At 35.9% G+C, this 16,608-nt stretch overlaps 1 protein-coding gene across 1 annotated transcript in view; it reads left to right on the forward strand.

The window, feature by feature from the left end:
* Zbbx (zinc finger B-box domain containing) overlaps positions 1-16,608 on the forward strand; it is a 92,260-nt gene that overhangs the window by 48,049 nt on the left and 27,603 nt on the right. Inside the window, exons 9-13 of the mRNA XM_035451339.1 lie at positions 4,874-4,994; positions 11,873-11,973; positions 12,318-12,418; positions 13,128-13,207; positions 15,163-15,302. Coding sequence (XP_035307230.1) covers positions 4,874-4,994; positions 11,873-11,973; positions 12,318-12,418; positions 13,128-13,207; positions 15,163-15,302 — 543 coding nt within the window. The remainder of the gene's footprint in view (positions 1-4,873; positions 4,995-11,872; positions 11,974-12,317; positions 12,419-13,127; positions 13,208-15,162; positions 15,303-16,608) is intronic.

The raw sequence follows: 16,608 nt of genomic DNA on the forward strand, positions 1-16,608 counted from the left end.
AGGAATCTCATTTATTTCCACTCCTGGTAATACAAAGGCAATGCTTAAAAACAATAAAGATCAATTTGCTACAGCTTCTCAAGGGAGCTTTGTGTACATACTAGGCAGTCAGTGGTGAGTTGTTTAATATTTATAAAGCATGAATTGATCATGGGGATGTTTACCTTGGTTTTCTATGTAAATTCAGGTCATGAGCTGAATGGAGCATTGAAGTCTCAGCTTTTCTTTTCCTGCAAGGAAACATTCATTAGAAAATAATGAAAACAATTCCATTTTATATCTACTGTTGCAATATAACATGTGGGGGAATGTGTGGGGCATGAAATCAAATGATTCTTGCATTATATGCAAGAATATGCATTAGATGAGTAACTTTCCTTTTCAGTGTGACCAAATCTCTGACAAAGCAACCTAAAGGAGGAACAGTTTATTTTGGCTCAGAGTTGGAGATGATTCAGCTCATCAAAATAAGGAAGACAGCAGCAGGTGGCTTCAAGGCCACAGAGGAAGATGGGTGGACTCCTTATTTCTTACATCACCATAGAAGAGGCAACAGAGACAAAACAGGAAGTAGAATGATGCTACACACCTCATAGCATGCTTCCAGGAGATTCAGTTCTTCCAGTGAGGCCTCAACTTCCCCAAATTGCACAGCCTCCAAAACAGCATTGTGAGCTGAGTGGGTGGGAGAGCAAATGTTTGCAAGTAAACCATAATCCATAACTTGCAGGTTGAATACATGACCACAGTGACCCTCACAGAAAGAATAGGTTTTTGGTTTTGTTTGCAGTATTATTATCTTTCTTTCTTTTAAAAATTCTCTTCATGATTTTTTCTTTCACTTTTTGGTTCACAAATAAAATAATGGATTTCTTTGAAACATATTCATACAAACTGTACTGGGTAGTTTTTTTGTCAACTTGACACAAACTAGAATTATTTGAGAGAAACCAACCTCACATGAGCAAATGCCTCTATCACATTGGGATGTAAGGCAAGTCTACAGGGATTTTTCCAAATTACTTATTGATGTAGGAAGGCCAGCCCATTGTGAGGGGGGCATCTCTAAGCTGGTTCTATAAGAGATAAGGCTAAGCAAGCCAGAAGGAGTAAACCACTAAGTAGCATTATTCATGGCCTGTACATCAATCAGTTCCTGTTTTCAGGTTCCTGCCCTGTTTGAGTTCATTCCCTGACTTCCTTCATTGCTGAACAGTAGAGTGGAAGTGCAATAAACTTTTTCATCTCGAGCTTGCTTTTGGTTCATCACAGCAATAGTAACACTAAGACAACCTCTACATGAGTAGAATGCAACCAGGATATGCAGTGAAGAAAAGGCAATGCCAAGAACTTCAGAAACATATTTCAATTCCAACTTTGAGTTTATAATGGTTTATTGCACATGAAGTAAAAGATGCAGCCTTGTTTTGATTCTTCATTTTAGGAAATATTTACTCATTTTCCTAGACATAAATATTGAAAGAATCTTGCATTGCAAGTGTTAGAGGTGATATAAAATTTTATACATTAGTGCATAAGAAGTTCCTAGAATGTCCTCTCCCTTTCCCAAACTTTTGTATGCTAAAATGAAATGCCTGAAGCAACTATGTTTTTGAGGATTATGAACAATCTTGTCATCAATAGTTATTCAGTACAAAAGACAATGTTCAGAGGATGACTAAACCACCATAAAGTTTATCATACTAACCACAGTTGCTTTTTAGGTTTTATATCTTTACTGGAAAAATCACAGTATTTGTAACAGAAGAGAAGATCTTGACCTACTACAGAACTCGATAAACATTTGCTGTAAGCAGCTTCAGCTAGTCAACCTTCTGGATAGAGTATGAAAAAGGTCATAGACAACACATGAATAAATGAGTGTACTATTTTGCAATAAAACCTTGTATTTATGAACACACAAATTCTCTCATAGGAGAACTATAGGTCAGATTTGGACTACAAGCTCTATCTTGGTGATTATTGACTCAGTAAATACATTTTCCTACTTCTGTCACTATATATAATCAGAAATACTGGTGTAATTCATGTGGCAAGATTAGGATAGTCCTTCACTGTTTAATTCCAGACTTAAACATTATCTCTCTTAGGGTTTGTAGCATGGCGTAGTCTGCAGCACCTTTTCTTTCCTTGAATCTACCCACAGACATTGACCTGCCATTAGAAGGATGTCTTGAGGCTAATTTGGTGAGCAGAGAACAATGGTCTCACAATAAGAATGGTTATACTGAACATTTTCTATCATGGAAGCTGCAGTGATTTATCTTCATGACAAACACAGATTTGCTTACACTGTCTATAGTGTATGTGTTATGTAAACCATATTTATCATCATAGTACCTCCAGGAAACTGCCTCATATTAAGGCATTAATATTCCTATGAGAAAAGTGCAACTAAACCCATGGAATTCACTGCTCTTACCATGTTCCACATTTCATGGCTGAAAATGTATATGGTGATAATTTACCTATTTTCAATGTTTACCAATCTCTTATTATGTGAATGTGCAACTATTTCTCAATTTAAATGTTGATTATTTTTTAGGACATTTCTCATTTTTGCCATGCCAAACAATACTACTATACGTTTTATTATACAGGTCTTCATATATAATCTGAACATATTTCCAGGGATATGAATAGCTTATAGTAAAACAACTGTGTTATCAGGGATTTATGTCCTCCAATAAACTAGACAAACATGGACTAGCCAGAAAAAGTACTTAAAACAATTTCTACTCCATCTGAAGTATAGAAGAGTTTTTGTTCTCCTTATTTCCATCACTTAATATTTTCAGATACTTACAAATTTGCTTCAATAATGGAGATAAGTACTATTCTTAATACGAATACCTTTAATTGCACATTGCATCAGGAATCTTTGTGTTTAACCAGTGTGTTTTAAACTTCCAGATTCTCCAGCTGTTTCACTCACTGATTTCTGCCTTGATTCATTTTAGTAATACACAAACTCCTTTAGGTGCTTTCCTGGCCCTGGCCTTTGATGTGAGTTAAAGCCCTTTTCTCTCTGACTTCCCTTGCAATGTTCCCACTGGCTTATTTGGTCTCCTCTACCCTGGTCTCCTGAGTGTTCCTCAAATGCTTCAGGCATCCATTTACTTTAGGATTTTTGCTTTGTGTATTAAGCAAAACGCCCATGATCTAAATGCGATGAGTGTGAGACAAATTCCTAGAAAAGAAGGCTGCTGAGCCAGAAACAAAGTAAGCAAAGCCCAAGTGACAACTCATGAGACCTCTCTTTGAGGAAGCCACACCTCTCTTTGAGGAAGCCACACCTCATGGCCCTGTATGTCCCAGAATTGACTAGCATGCATGATTTTAGATAAAATATCTTGCTGAACAATTAATTAGCTGAAGGTTCTTCTCCTAGCAAATAGGTATTTGTCATTAGCCACAGTTATCAAAGATACTGAGAAGCACACGAAGCCAGGCTGGGTCTCATCTTTACTTCCTGATATTGTGCCATTGGTGAACGGAGAAAAGTGAACCACGGGCTACTTACTTTAGCTCCCTACTCCTTACCACTTTTTCAGGATTTGGGAGTAATTTCTCAAGTACAGTGGTTCTTGTCTCTGAAAAGAACCAATTTATGTGCCCCTTTTCTTGTTCCCACCTTGAGCTTTTCTGCCTCAATTCTTTTTTTTTTTTGAAGGGGGTTGGTTCGAGACAGGGTTTCTCTGTGGCTTTGGAGTCTGTTCTGGAACTAGGTCTTATAGACCAGGCTGGTCTCGAACTCACAGAGATCTGCCATCCTCTGCCTCCTGAGTTCTGGGATTAAAGATGTGCACCACCACTGCTCTGCTCTGCCTCAATTCTTTTAACTTCAGTAAGACATGTACACAAATGTGCCCCCCATCCCTCCTGCCCATCCAATCATATGTTCATATTCACAATTTATATTCGTAATTCTTTTCTCTTCTTTCATTTACTAGATTCTAGTTGTTGCTCTCAGAATTTCTTCTCTCTTTTCCTCTATACTACAGTACTCTGAGGAGGATAGCAGTTGAGTAACTCCATTGTTTTGGCTGCTGTCATTTGACTGTTCCTGGATGCTGACCACTAAAGTCAGTGCAGACTCTGAGATTAGGATCAGCTCAGTGTTAGAATCCCTAAAAATTTTGTTTTTAATCTTTACCACTTGCTTTTCCCATTTTTCCCCCAGGATTTTCTTCTGGGGGATGTTACAAGCTAGAAAATGGGGCAGTATCTGTAGGCTGGAAAAGGTACCAGTCCTGGAATTATCTGCTTTCTTTCCTCAGAGCTTCAACACTTTCAAATAGCTCTGAGTGATTTTGTAGTTTGTGGTGTTTCAGAATTAAGAGCATTGGGGTGTAAGTGACTTCAAAGTCAAACATTTGTGGGGATCAATGATCCCTTCATTCTGAATGAGATGTAATTCATATTGAATTATTAATTTTCTATTACCCATCATGTATAAATATTATTAGAAATGGTTGTAATATACACCTTTATTTCTACATGTATGTGCTGTGTATGGAATGTACAGCGACCATATTTACCTGTTTCATTTAAGAGAATGTTGCTTTGGAAAACTTTTGATTCAAGAGATTTTCTTGCTTCAAAACATTTTGAAGATATTGTACACAGTCTCATTTATCAAAACTAATGCTGTAGAAACCCTTTAGCATTATTTACATTTTGGACTTGATATTACATTAATACCACATGTCATAATATAATAATTACAAATGTATTATAAGGATAGGTACAAAAGAACTGATTGCCAGAAATAATTGACTCGCTATCTAAAGGAAAGATAATAATTAATAGGCATGGCTATATTAATTATGTACAGTGTTCATTTTTATAGACTCAGTGGAAGAATGTGAAGTACAAACTAATTTGAAAATTTGGTCTGAACCAATTAATATTGAATTTACAGAAGACAGTCTGTCATACATGGAAAAATTATGGCTTAAAAAACACAGAAGGTATGTTGTAGAATTTTAATATTACTATTTGTTTGGAAATAGAAGTTATTTGTGTTTCTTGTGGGAAAATGCTTAAGGAAGCAATTTATTTATGTTTATATTAAGTATAGGCATGTATTTATACTTAATCCTGTGAAGCTTTGACTTTATTAGCAACAATTTTAACTACTAATATGGTATATTTTAACCTTGAGAAATGGAAAGAGATATGTATATGGAGGAAGGCACCAATAAAAAGCATGGAATTTAAGAATAATAGCAGAATCATTCAATAAATAAAAATTTACTTTAAAAATTTGCTGGCTGGTCAGTGGTGGTGCCGGCCTTTAATCCCAGCCCTTTCGAGGGATTGCCAGGCAGAGCTGTGTGAGTTCAATGTAAGGCTGGTTTACAGAGTGAGTTCCAGAACAGCCAGGGCTATACAAAGTTATCCTGTCTCAAAAACCAACGCTTCCACCCCCCCAAAAAAGAAAAGACAAGACAAAGAGACTTTGCTGTGCTTTAGCACAGATATTTGGGGTTTTATTTTACAAATCTATTAAAATGTATTTTTTAAATTAATTTAAATTGCTTAGTTCTTTAATTTTATTCTATATTTTTATTAATTTGAATCAGTTTATTTTATTCAAAGACCAATGGTCAGATACATGGCTTTGTAATGTGTTTAAAAATCAAACTTGCCATATGAAACATTATAGACAACATTATAGACAAGTAGGTGTTAATAGCATTGATAATTTGAACAACATATAGTTTTAGAGAGTAATAAGCTCAATTTATTAAATAGCAGAGATGCTTACACTTCATTGTTCCTTCCAGTTTTCTAGAAGATGGGGGAAAATGGCATTCTTTAGTAGGTTTGATGCTAAGTATTGGTTTCCTCAGTTCCATTCCCTCCTGAGTAAAAAGGGTGTTCTGACAGTGGCCTTCAATTCACATGTTGAAGGACAAAATGCTAGAAAAACTCCCTAGAATGAAGGTGAAAAGTGATTACAAGGCCTGTGCTTCATCATACAAAAAAATATCTTTTTGAGGTAGCCCATTTCATTGTTGGCATATTCTCAAACATATTTCTTGTGAGTGGTATTCTGCCTCCAACTACTTTCTAAACCTAGTCATGATTCTATTTGCTGCCATTAATAATTTTCCAGTTCTTTTGCACTTAAACATTTGAGTTCTTCAAGAAAGTGTGTTGTTTCTCTTCTTTTCTGTTTAATTGGTGGTATGAGTGTGTATGTTGGAGGGTAGGGTGTCTTTTGAAGAATGGTCAGGCTACCAGGGACCACACCCCTAAAGAAAAATCAACTCAACCTCCCCTAGCAGATGTCAATGTTCAATAGTGCCTCAGCTAGTGTGGGGCTCCTTGCCCCTTTCCCATGTCACCTTGTTTCCTAACTGGCATATTGACTGGTTTGATCATATTCACTGTCTTATGTAAGCAACCACAGCTACACCGTCTTTATCTATGTAGTGGCCCTGTCATCCTCAGAAGACATTGTTTCTTCCCACTCTTCCTTAGATTCTATCTCCTCTTCCATGTTGGTCCCTTAGCCTTGGGAAGAGGGAGCCTGTGGTAGTTATCCCACTTATGGCTGAGCACTCCGCAGACACTTACTCTCTTCACTTTGGTCATTTCTGAATCTTTTTGAAATGTTGTTCACTGTACAAAGAAGCTTTTCTGGTGAGAACTGGGAGTTGCATTAATCTATAGGTAGAGGGATCTGTCTTTAGAAAGGAGGTAAATACTATGTCTATTTGGCAAAGTAATAGCAGTGGGTACTGTCCTAGGGATAGGAACTCTCAACTATAATCTCTTGGACAGATTTATTTTATACTTAAATGATTTATATCAATAAGACTGGGTATGAGGGATGGATAAATAACTTTGTGAAGTGTTTGTGCTATAAACACGAGAACCTAAATTTAATCCCGAGGACCCACATAAAAAATTCTGTGCATAGCATAAAATGGCAATAGTCCTAGTGCCATGGAGGCAGAGACAAGCAGATCTTTGGGCTTCATTGGCTAATACTGAGCAAGCTTAAGACCAAGCAAGGTCAAGACCAGTGACAGTCTCTGTACAACAAATTAAAGGGCAGTTGAAAAACAATATCAATGAATGGGCAGCCTTTTCACATCTCCACACATATGAGCATACAGATGCATGTACTTGTTTATACAAAGTGCTCTCTCTCTCTCTCTCTCTCTCTCTCTCTCTCTCACACACACACACACACACACACACACACACACACACTGGCATGAACAAAAATATTTTAATAACAAATTTCTAAATTTTACAGAAGGGACAGTGAAGAGGTGACTACTGTTATAAAAGGAGTTTTGACCTTTATTTATGTGGCATGGTTCTGTGGGAGGTGACAGGGTGGGAATAACAGAAGTGAAGGCTTACTCTCTGATGAGTTAGATGCCTACTCTTGAGCAAAGCTCTTAATTTTTAGTGGTAGTTTTTCTCAAGTTTAATATACTGAATTCAGAACAATTAATTTGTAGTATCCCTGATCTTTAAACATGCTATCATGGTTATCTGTCCTTATAAAATAATGATGAAAATAAAAAAGGTTGCTTTGTTTCATGAAGTTCTTTGATAACAGCTTATTTGTACTTATGTGTATATACAGGGAATTATTAGCACAGTAGACTAATATTAAGCTAGAAAACAGTTTCTGGTGACCAAATGAAAGTTTCCATTTGATATATATTATTTAATATTCTTCCCAAACCTCCCCTCTGCCCTACTCTAATACACTCCTCCTCTGTTCAGAAAGGGGCAGGCCTCTCATGGATATCAACTAAACATGGCATATCTAGTTTCAGTAGGACTAAGCACCTCTTCTTGTATTAAGGCTGGGCCACCCAACCCAGTATGAGGAATAGTTTCCCATGAGCCAGCCAAAGTGTTGGGGACAGTCATTGCTCCCATTGCTAGGAGTCCCACAATAGAATATATATATATATATATATATATATATATATATATATATATATATGTATGTAGAGGGCCTAGGTTGGTTGCATGCAACTCTCTGGTTATCGGTTCAGACTCTTTGAGGTCCTATGGCACAGGGTGGTTGATTCTGTGGGTTTTCATGTGATGTCATTGATCCCTATGGCTCATATAGTCCTTCCTTACTCTCTTCTGTGGGATTCCCTAAACTCAGTCTAATGTTTAGCTGTGGGTCTTTGTATCTTTTTTCCACCGGTTATTGGATGAATCCTCTCTGAAGACAACTGGGATTGTCACCAATCTATGAGTATAGCAGAATATTTTTAGGCATCACCACATTGACTTTTTTTTCCCCGATCATGTTTGGTTCTCTCCTAGGTCTCTGGGTTATCCAGCTTCTGGGGCCTGGCACTCCAGGCACTGTCAGGTGTGGGCTCATTCTCTTGGCCATGGGCCTGAGGCTGGAAAGTCATTGGTTGGCCACTCCCACAATCTCTGTTCAGCTTTTACCCTGGCAAATCTCGTAGGCAAGACAGACTGTAGGTGGAAGGCTATGTGGCTAGGTTGGTGTCCCAATCACTCCACTGAAAGTCTTTTCTGGTTACAGGAGATGGTTAGTTCAAGAGTACATATCTGTTATTGCTAGGAGTCTTAGCTGCAATCATCCTGGGAATTGCCCTTACACTAGGTTTCTATCTGACCATCAATTGCCCCTTAGGAATTTTCAGGCATCTCTTTCAGTACTCTGTCCTCCATTATACCTCCAAACCTGATACCTCATATTCCCATCCCTACCAATCCCCAGTCCACCCATGAGATCTAGTCTAATTTCCTTTCACAGGGAGATCTAAGCATCTGCCCTTGAGTACACCTCTTTACCTAGCCTCTCTCTGAATGTGAATTGTAGCGTGGTTATCCTTCTCTTTACAGCTAATATCCAGTTATAAGTGGTTACAAAACATGTTTGTGTTTAGGGGGGTCTGAGTTACCTCACTAAGGATGTGTTTTTTTTTTTCTAGTTCCATCTCTTTGTCTTCAAATTTCTTGATGTCATTGTTTGTAACAACCGAGTAACACTGTATACATGTACCACATTTTCTTTATCCATTTTCAGTTGAGGGGTATCAAGGTCATTTCCAGGTTCTGGCTATTACAAATAAAAATGTTTTGAACATGGTTGAGTAAGTGCCCTTGTGGTGTAATTGAGTATCCTTTGGGTGTATGCCCAAGAGCAGGCTCTTGAGATAGATTGATTCTTAATTTCTTTGAAAAAAAAAAAAGTGCCTTATTGACTTCCAAAGTGGCTATACAAGTTTTCATTCCCACCATCAATGGAAAAGTTTTCCTCTTGCTCCACATCCTCTAGAGCATAAACTGCTATTGGTGTTTTGATGTTAGTGATACTAATAGTGTTTGATGGTATTTCCATAGTTGTTTTGATTTGTATTTCCCTGATTCCTAAGGACATTGAACATTTCTTTAAGGGTTTCTCTGCCATTTGAGATTCTTATTTTTGAAAATTCTCTATTTATATCTGTACCCCATTTAAAAATTGAATTATTTGTTTTTTTGGGTGACTAAATTCTTCTGTTCTTTATCTATTTTGAAGATCATTCCCTTGTCAGCTGTGGGATTGGTGAAAATCTTTTCCCATTCTGTTTGTTTTTTTTTTGTTTATTTTTCGAGACAGGGTTTTTCTGTGTAGCTTTGGATCCTATCCTGGCACTCCCTCTGGAGACCAGGCTGGCCTGGAACTCACAGAGATCCATCTGCCTCTGCGTCCCATGTGCTGGGATTAAAGGCGTGTGTCACCACCACCCCGCTCTTTTCTCATTCTGTAGGTTGCTGTTTTGTCCTAGTGACAGTAACCTTTGCATTAATGAAGATTTTCAGTTTCATGAGGTCCCATTTATTAATTGTTGATCTTAGTATCTATGTTATTGGTGTTCTGTTCAGGGAGTCTTCTCCTGTGTCAACGTGTTCAAGACTATTTCCTACTTTCTCTTCTATAAGGTTCAGTGTAACTGGATTTATTTTGAGGTTTTTGATTGACTTGAATTTGAATTCTGTGCAGGGTGATAGGTGTGGATCTATTTGCATTATTCTGCATGTGGACATCCAGTAATTTCAGCACCATTTGTTGAAGATGCTTTCTTTTTTCCATTTTATAATTTTGGCTTCCTTGTTAAAAATCAGTTGTCCATTGGTCTGTGGTTTTAAGTCTACTCCTTCAATTCTATTCTGCTGATCCACCTGTCTGTTTTTATGCCAATACCATACTGCTTTTATTACTACAATTCTCTAGTAGAGCATGAGATCAAGGATGGTGATACCTCCAAAAGTTCTTTTGTTGTACAGAATTGTTTTAGTTATGATGACTTTTTGTTTTTACATATAATGCTGAGTATTTGTGCTTTCAATTTCTGTAAAGAATTGTATTGGCATTAAATGAAGGTAGTGTTGAATCAGTATATTGCTTTTGGTAAGATGGCCATTTTTATTGTTATTCCTATCAATCGATCCAGGAGCATGGGGGGGGGATCTTTCCATCTTCTGATGCTTCTCCAATTTATTTCTTTAAAGACTTGAAGTTCTTGTTATTCATGTCTTTCACTTGTTAGGATTACCCCAATATAATTTATATTACTTGTGGCTAATATGAAGGGTGTTGTTTCCATTATTTCTTTCTCAGCCCATTTATCATTCATCTCTTAGAGGACTACTTATTCTTTTGAGTTATTCTTGTATTCAGCCACTTCATTAAAAGTGTTTATCAGCTGTGGGAGTTCCATGCCGAATTTTTTGGGTAGCTTATGTATACTATTATACCATCTGCAAATATAAATCACTGCTAAACTCTGATTGGGAGGAGTCTCTTATTTTTTTTTTTTAAAAGCTCAGTCATACAACATATTTTGTACTTGTGCAATTTGTATAATAGATTTTAAAATGTTGCTGGTGTATTTACAAGTAGGAAATTCGGTACTGCAAAAAACGAGAACTTGTCTCGGAATGTGTGCTTGAGAAGGCAAGTTGCTCAGATTGCTGCTTTTGCTGTGTTCGCTGCCAAAGTGTCTTAGAACAAGTAGGTTCTCCATTTTCTCCCCTCAATTTTGTCTTTTAAAATGCCCATCATAGTAGAGATTATTTAATGTAATGACTAATAACATTGTGTGTACCCAAAGTAGTTAGGATTAAAATGGACAAATGTTAACTCCTAGCACTAACAATATCAGTAAGACAGCCTCTCTTTTACATGGCAAACATGTGGGCTTGCTTGATTTATGAGGCCAGTGAAGTTATTTATATTTGATTCAAAAATGAACTCTCTCCTCACCCTCACCCTCACAAGTCTCTGAACATCCTCCAGAATTAAATACACCCTCTTGAAATCTGAGAATTCCCATTCTTCATGTTTTCCATTTGAAGCAGGCTAATCGTTAATTATGTAATAGATGCACAGACATTACATCTCACATTCTTATAATGGGATCCTATTTTACCACTCTACTGGTGTCCTGAAAGCTTAGATAAATGCCCCCTGTATGCCTCAGAACTCATTAACATACTGCCAAATGTGTGAGATAAAACATATACTTGCAAATTACCTTTGTCAACAGCATGGCATATTTTTTGGATTCCATGTGGCCTTTGAGAGAATACTGACTTGTATGATGTCTTTGGGCTTCATTTTAAACAATATGCATTTGAAAACTTCTTGGGTGATTTGGAATTGTTTTCAAAACTTTCATTATATTGAAATATGTTAATCAAAATAATCTGTGAATTATTGTTATAGTCAAAATTTTGTCATTAGTTTTGAATTCTCACTCACTTTCCAAGTAAATATCTTGTCTGGGTAATTCTACTGATGTTTTTCTCTTTTACCTACATCTCTCTTGTTTTGTAGAACTCCACAGGAACAACTTCGGAACATACTACCAAATACTTCCCATGAAGCTACAATGGAGAAACAGTGCTCTCAGAATGAAAGTAATGATGATAGTGATGGTCAGTGAGCTTTAACTAGATTGATTAACAATTATTGTTTACAAGTATATAAACAAGCAGTAATTCACACATGCTTTTAGCATTTGTCCATGTATCATTCTGATCTAGACTATGAAACTCCATCTCCTTTTATTTACTATAGTACCTTGCTTTCACCAAAATACCTTCATGTAAAAGATAATGGAAGGAAATTTGTGTTTTGCTTGAGCTGAAGGAATTGATAGTGTTTCCATCTTTGTGTTGATTTGTGATAGACTATTCTTTTAGTGTTGACAGTATTATTTCTAGACAGCAAATTATCAGGCCTGTTCTTAAGTAATATTGTTTTCCAATTTTACTTCTAGTTGAAGAGATTAAAGTACAATATCCACCTCTTTTTATGCCAGTAGAAAAAGAGAATATAGAGAGACCTCCACCATCACTAACAATAGTAGAATTGGATGGCGTAAGTATATTATGATCATACAAATTCTTTCACATAGAAAATGTAAAATAGTGATGTCTTATTAGCATTATCAGTAGGATTTTATTAAAAATTTATCAGAGTTTAAGAAACATTTCATGTTTATAGATTCCAGCCTGGTGATAAATTTAAAATTATAAGTTTTATTGTAGAGAGTAGATGTACATGCTAACTTAACATTGCCACTTTTTTGGAAGTATGTAACATGGGATGTGAACAAATGTTCTGATGTTCTAGTTTATGTTCTCATGTGCTAGTTAATAAAGCACATTTTTTTTGTCTCTTTAGTTCTTTTGTCAGGCTTTCACAAAAAGATCAGTTTCATTACATGGAATCTTATTTACAGCTACTTAGGTATAAATATAGTTTCTAGAATGTCATTAAAATTTTGATTTTTTGAATAAGTTGGAGACATGACAGTAGGAAAACTGGAAGAGTTGTAGTCAATAATTTCCTGGGATTGACAATTGTTTCATACATTGCTATTATTGACCTCAAATGTGACAATTGTAAAAATTTAATAAAACATTTAGTATTCTCAATGAAGAACAGTTGAATTTCGTTTCCCTGGAGCATGTATGATATAGTTAGAGAGTCGTTTGTAGAAAGAAATATTATAAATATTACTGACAGTTAACTTGCTAGTAAACCTATTGTGCATACTAATAATATGTAACATATAATTAATAAGACTCATGAAGCAGAATTTGAAGAACCAGGAAATGCTGTGCCTTACAGAGTTCAACTAGCTGATTCAGAGAGTCAATTCAGGTAATATTTTTCTCATTCACTTTGGTTACTTTTTAAATACAAGTCACAAAGGACAGGGCCATGGTAGAGTGGTAATGTGTTTGCCTAGCATGCATCAGGCCAATAGGGTTCATCTAATCTACAGTATAGCAAAAAGTAATAACAACTAAAATAGAGCCATGAAAATATCATCCATCTCTGTAATTTGGAAATTCATTGTGCTTAAATGTTTATTAATGTTAAATTTACTTATGTCATGCAGAAATTTTACATTTGTTTTGCTTGTTTTCAAGACAGGGTTTCTCTGTGGCTTTGGAGGTTGTCCTGGAACTAGCTCTTGTAGACCAGGCTGGTCTCCAACTCACAGAGGTCTGCCTGCCTCTGATTCCCGAGTACTGGGATTAAAGATGTGCACCACCACTGCAGGGCTTACATATTATTTTTACACATTTATAAACGAATAAATTTGCAATTTTGTCTCACATTTGTATTGCTTTATATATTCTCATGAATTTACTGATTGTTATCATTTGAAGTAATTTCCCAAGTCAGATATAGTTTATATCGACTTTCTTTTCTCTAAAGATCCTATTTGACTATACTTTCTTTTGAACTCTAAAATAAGAAGGTGTGTAAAAGATCAGGCTCAGGAGCCCCTCCAGTATAATAGTGCTCGCTAGGCACAGCCTAATGTGTAATCCGAAAAAGAAGTAAAGTAAATAGTTAACATTGTAATTGCTTTGTGCTATTCTGCCATTTCCATGTTAGTAAAGTTAAATATTATCCACTTTCTGTGAACTCTAGAATAGCTGGTGTTTAATCACAAATACTCAATATGACTCAACAGTGGGATGGAGCTCCTGTTACATACCTCCTCAACTGTTGCTTCATTAACATCAGCTCTGGCCTTCCCAGTTTATGACAGCAGGTCTGAATCTAAGTGACACCCTGGAACTCCCGGTAGTTCTTTGTCTGAACATAGGGTCTCACATACTGAGAGAGCAGAGGTGGCAGTCAGTAGGGAGGTTTTGAGAGGAGACAGCTTTCTGATCAGTCGTTGAGTGACTTAACATCTGCTATTGTGTTTCCTTAAGGAAATGATAGACATTTCTGCTTGCCACTTCAAAAGGTCTAGTAATTTATTTAAATTAATTGTCCTGTGTATCTAAGTGTCTGTGTACTGTGTATGTGTATGTTGGCATATAGTTGCATGTGAACATCAGAGAACAACTTGTAGGTTCTTTCCTTCTACCATATAGATTTTGGGGGCTGAATTTGTGTCATAAGACTTGGTAACAATTCCCCTCACACACTGAATCATCTTACTTCCTCCAATTTTCATTCTTTAATATGCTTTTCTCCATATCTTCTTTGACCCCAGTGGAAAGTGTTAGATGTGGTGAAGAATACTACCCATTATGATTTGACATTAGACTTACAGCATTGGTTTGAACTAGCTATACTATCTCTTTTTCTTTGAATCATGAGTGACCTAAGATGACATTTTGGTTAACTATATGAGTTCTGTGAGTTTTATGATTATAGAGTCTACATCAAAACCTGGTGTTGCTCAGTCCATAGTGAATGTGACAGTATAGCTGTGTATATAGATAGTATCCATTGTTGGCAAGTATAATGCAATACTACATACTGCTTTTAACTTTAAACACTGATGGGGCACAGATGTGTTCATGATATACTGTGATTGTAATTCTACCAAACTTCAATTTTCTTGAAAGATGCCATAAATCAAACCTTATCAATATAGTAGGAAATTCCTATTTAAAATTTTGCAATTTAGTTGCAGTTAATTTGTCATACATTTCTCGATTGTCAGACAATCAAGCTTATATTGTGCAGAATTTGTCTACAGCAAATTTAAAAGAAGTATTATAATCTTATGCAATTTATAAACCAGAATGTTCAGAGACTACTTCTTTCAACTTGTTTTTTGTGTTTGTCCTTAAACATGAAAGTTCTACATTTCCTGATTATCAGAATTGTTTTCCACGTGAAAATGGCATCCATCAACATCTTGTTTTCAACAAGGGAAAAACAGACCTCTTAAGTCTTTGTTTGAGAACTGATTCTACATACCACAGAGATGAATTAAAGGGTAATGTTCTACTTTTTGTTTACTATATCTTAATAATAAATGTTGGTAATTTAATAAGAACAATAAACATAGTGTCCAGAAACATTTTGCTTATTATTCTGACTATTAAAAATCCAGAATATTGATACTTAGAAGAAAATTGATTGAGAACATACAATACTCTTGCAAATAATACCTTTAATCAATAGATAATATTGTTATATTTACAAGCAAATAACATCAATGTGGGTCTCTATAAAATTTATTATGGGATAAATTAGCATTTTATAGTTTTCATAGAGGAAGTTTTCATGATGAAGAGTCTGGTTAGTTTCTCATTGCCTTGAAAGTATGATCAGTGTCTCATTGCCTTCACATAAAACTAAATAGCCTGCCATAGTCACATGTGATGTGAAGTTTATATGAGATAAATCATTTGCTCAACAAATCACTCAGTTTTTATTTCCGTTGGGTCATTCTTTTAACTCTTTTGAACTTTGTAGATCTAAATTTTGTATAAAAATTTTTGGATTTTCCTGGTCTAAGATATAAGATCACTATATAACAGAGACACATTGAAGTCCCCTGACCATCAGATTGAATTTTCATATCTGTCCCTCAGTCTGTGTCACCTTGAAATGCCATCGTCTTTTCCTGACTTACTTTTACTAATCTACAATTTAGTTACTGAATGATTTTTTAATCTTCTTTTCAAATACTATATTTTTTAAACCTAAGATTGTCAGGAATCCAGGTGGTATATCTCTGAAAAATTTGAGTGATATCCAAGAGCATTGTTTAACATAACTGATTTAAATCTGATGATAACCTGACTGGCCAGCAGAATGGGAAGAACTGGTGGTTTCCTGACAGTCCTACCTGTTCCAGCATTTTTCAACTGGCTTGGCCCATATGAACTACATAAATGCAACTTGGTGCTGTGGACCCACATTTGGTTGTTATTGTCTTACTAAGAGAGAGGCACCTTTCAGTTGTGTTTGAGAAAATTGTGAACATGAGCCCCTGGGTATTACTTCAAAGACATCTAAACATGTTTCTTGCTTCGAGACACGTTTGGTTTAGTTCAGAGTTGAGCAGAAATTACCCAGCTCTCCAGTATCTCCTTTGCACTTGCATATACACAGCTTCCCATCAGCATTTCACACCAAAAGACTCAATGGATACTAGTGCTAAATATTATTCCCCTGTATGAATGAACTTCAATTTATTATGGAAGAGCAGTCTTGGTTTCCAATGTTTGGCAATTATGAATATAGCTTCTACTAGAACCCTTGTATGAGTTATCTGTCTGTTACTGTGATAAAAT

This window comes from Cricetulus griseus (assembly GCF_003668045.3).
Source record: "Cricetulus griseus strain 17A/GY chromosome 1 unlocalized genomic scaffold, alternate assembly CriGri-PICRH-1.0 chr1_0, whole genome shotgun sequence".
NCBI lineage: Eukaryota > Metazoa > Chordata > Mammalia > Rodentia > Cricetidae > Cricetulus > Cricetulus griseus.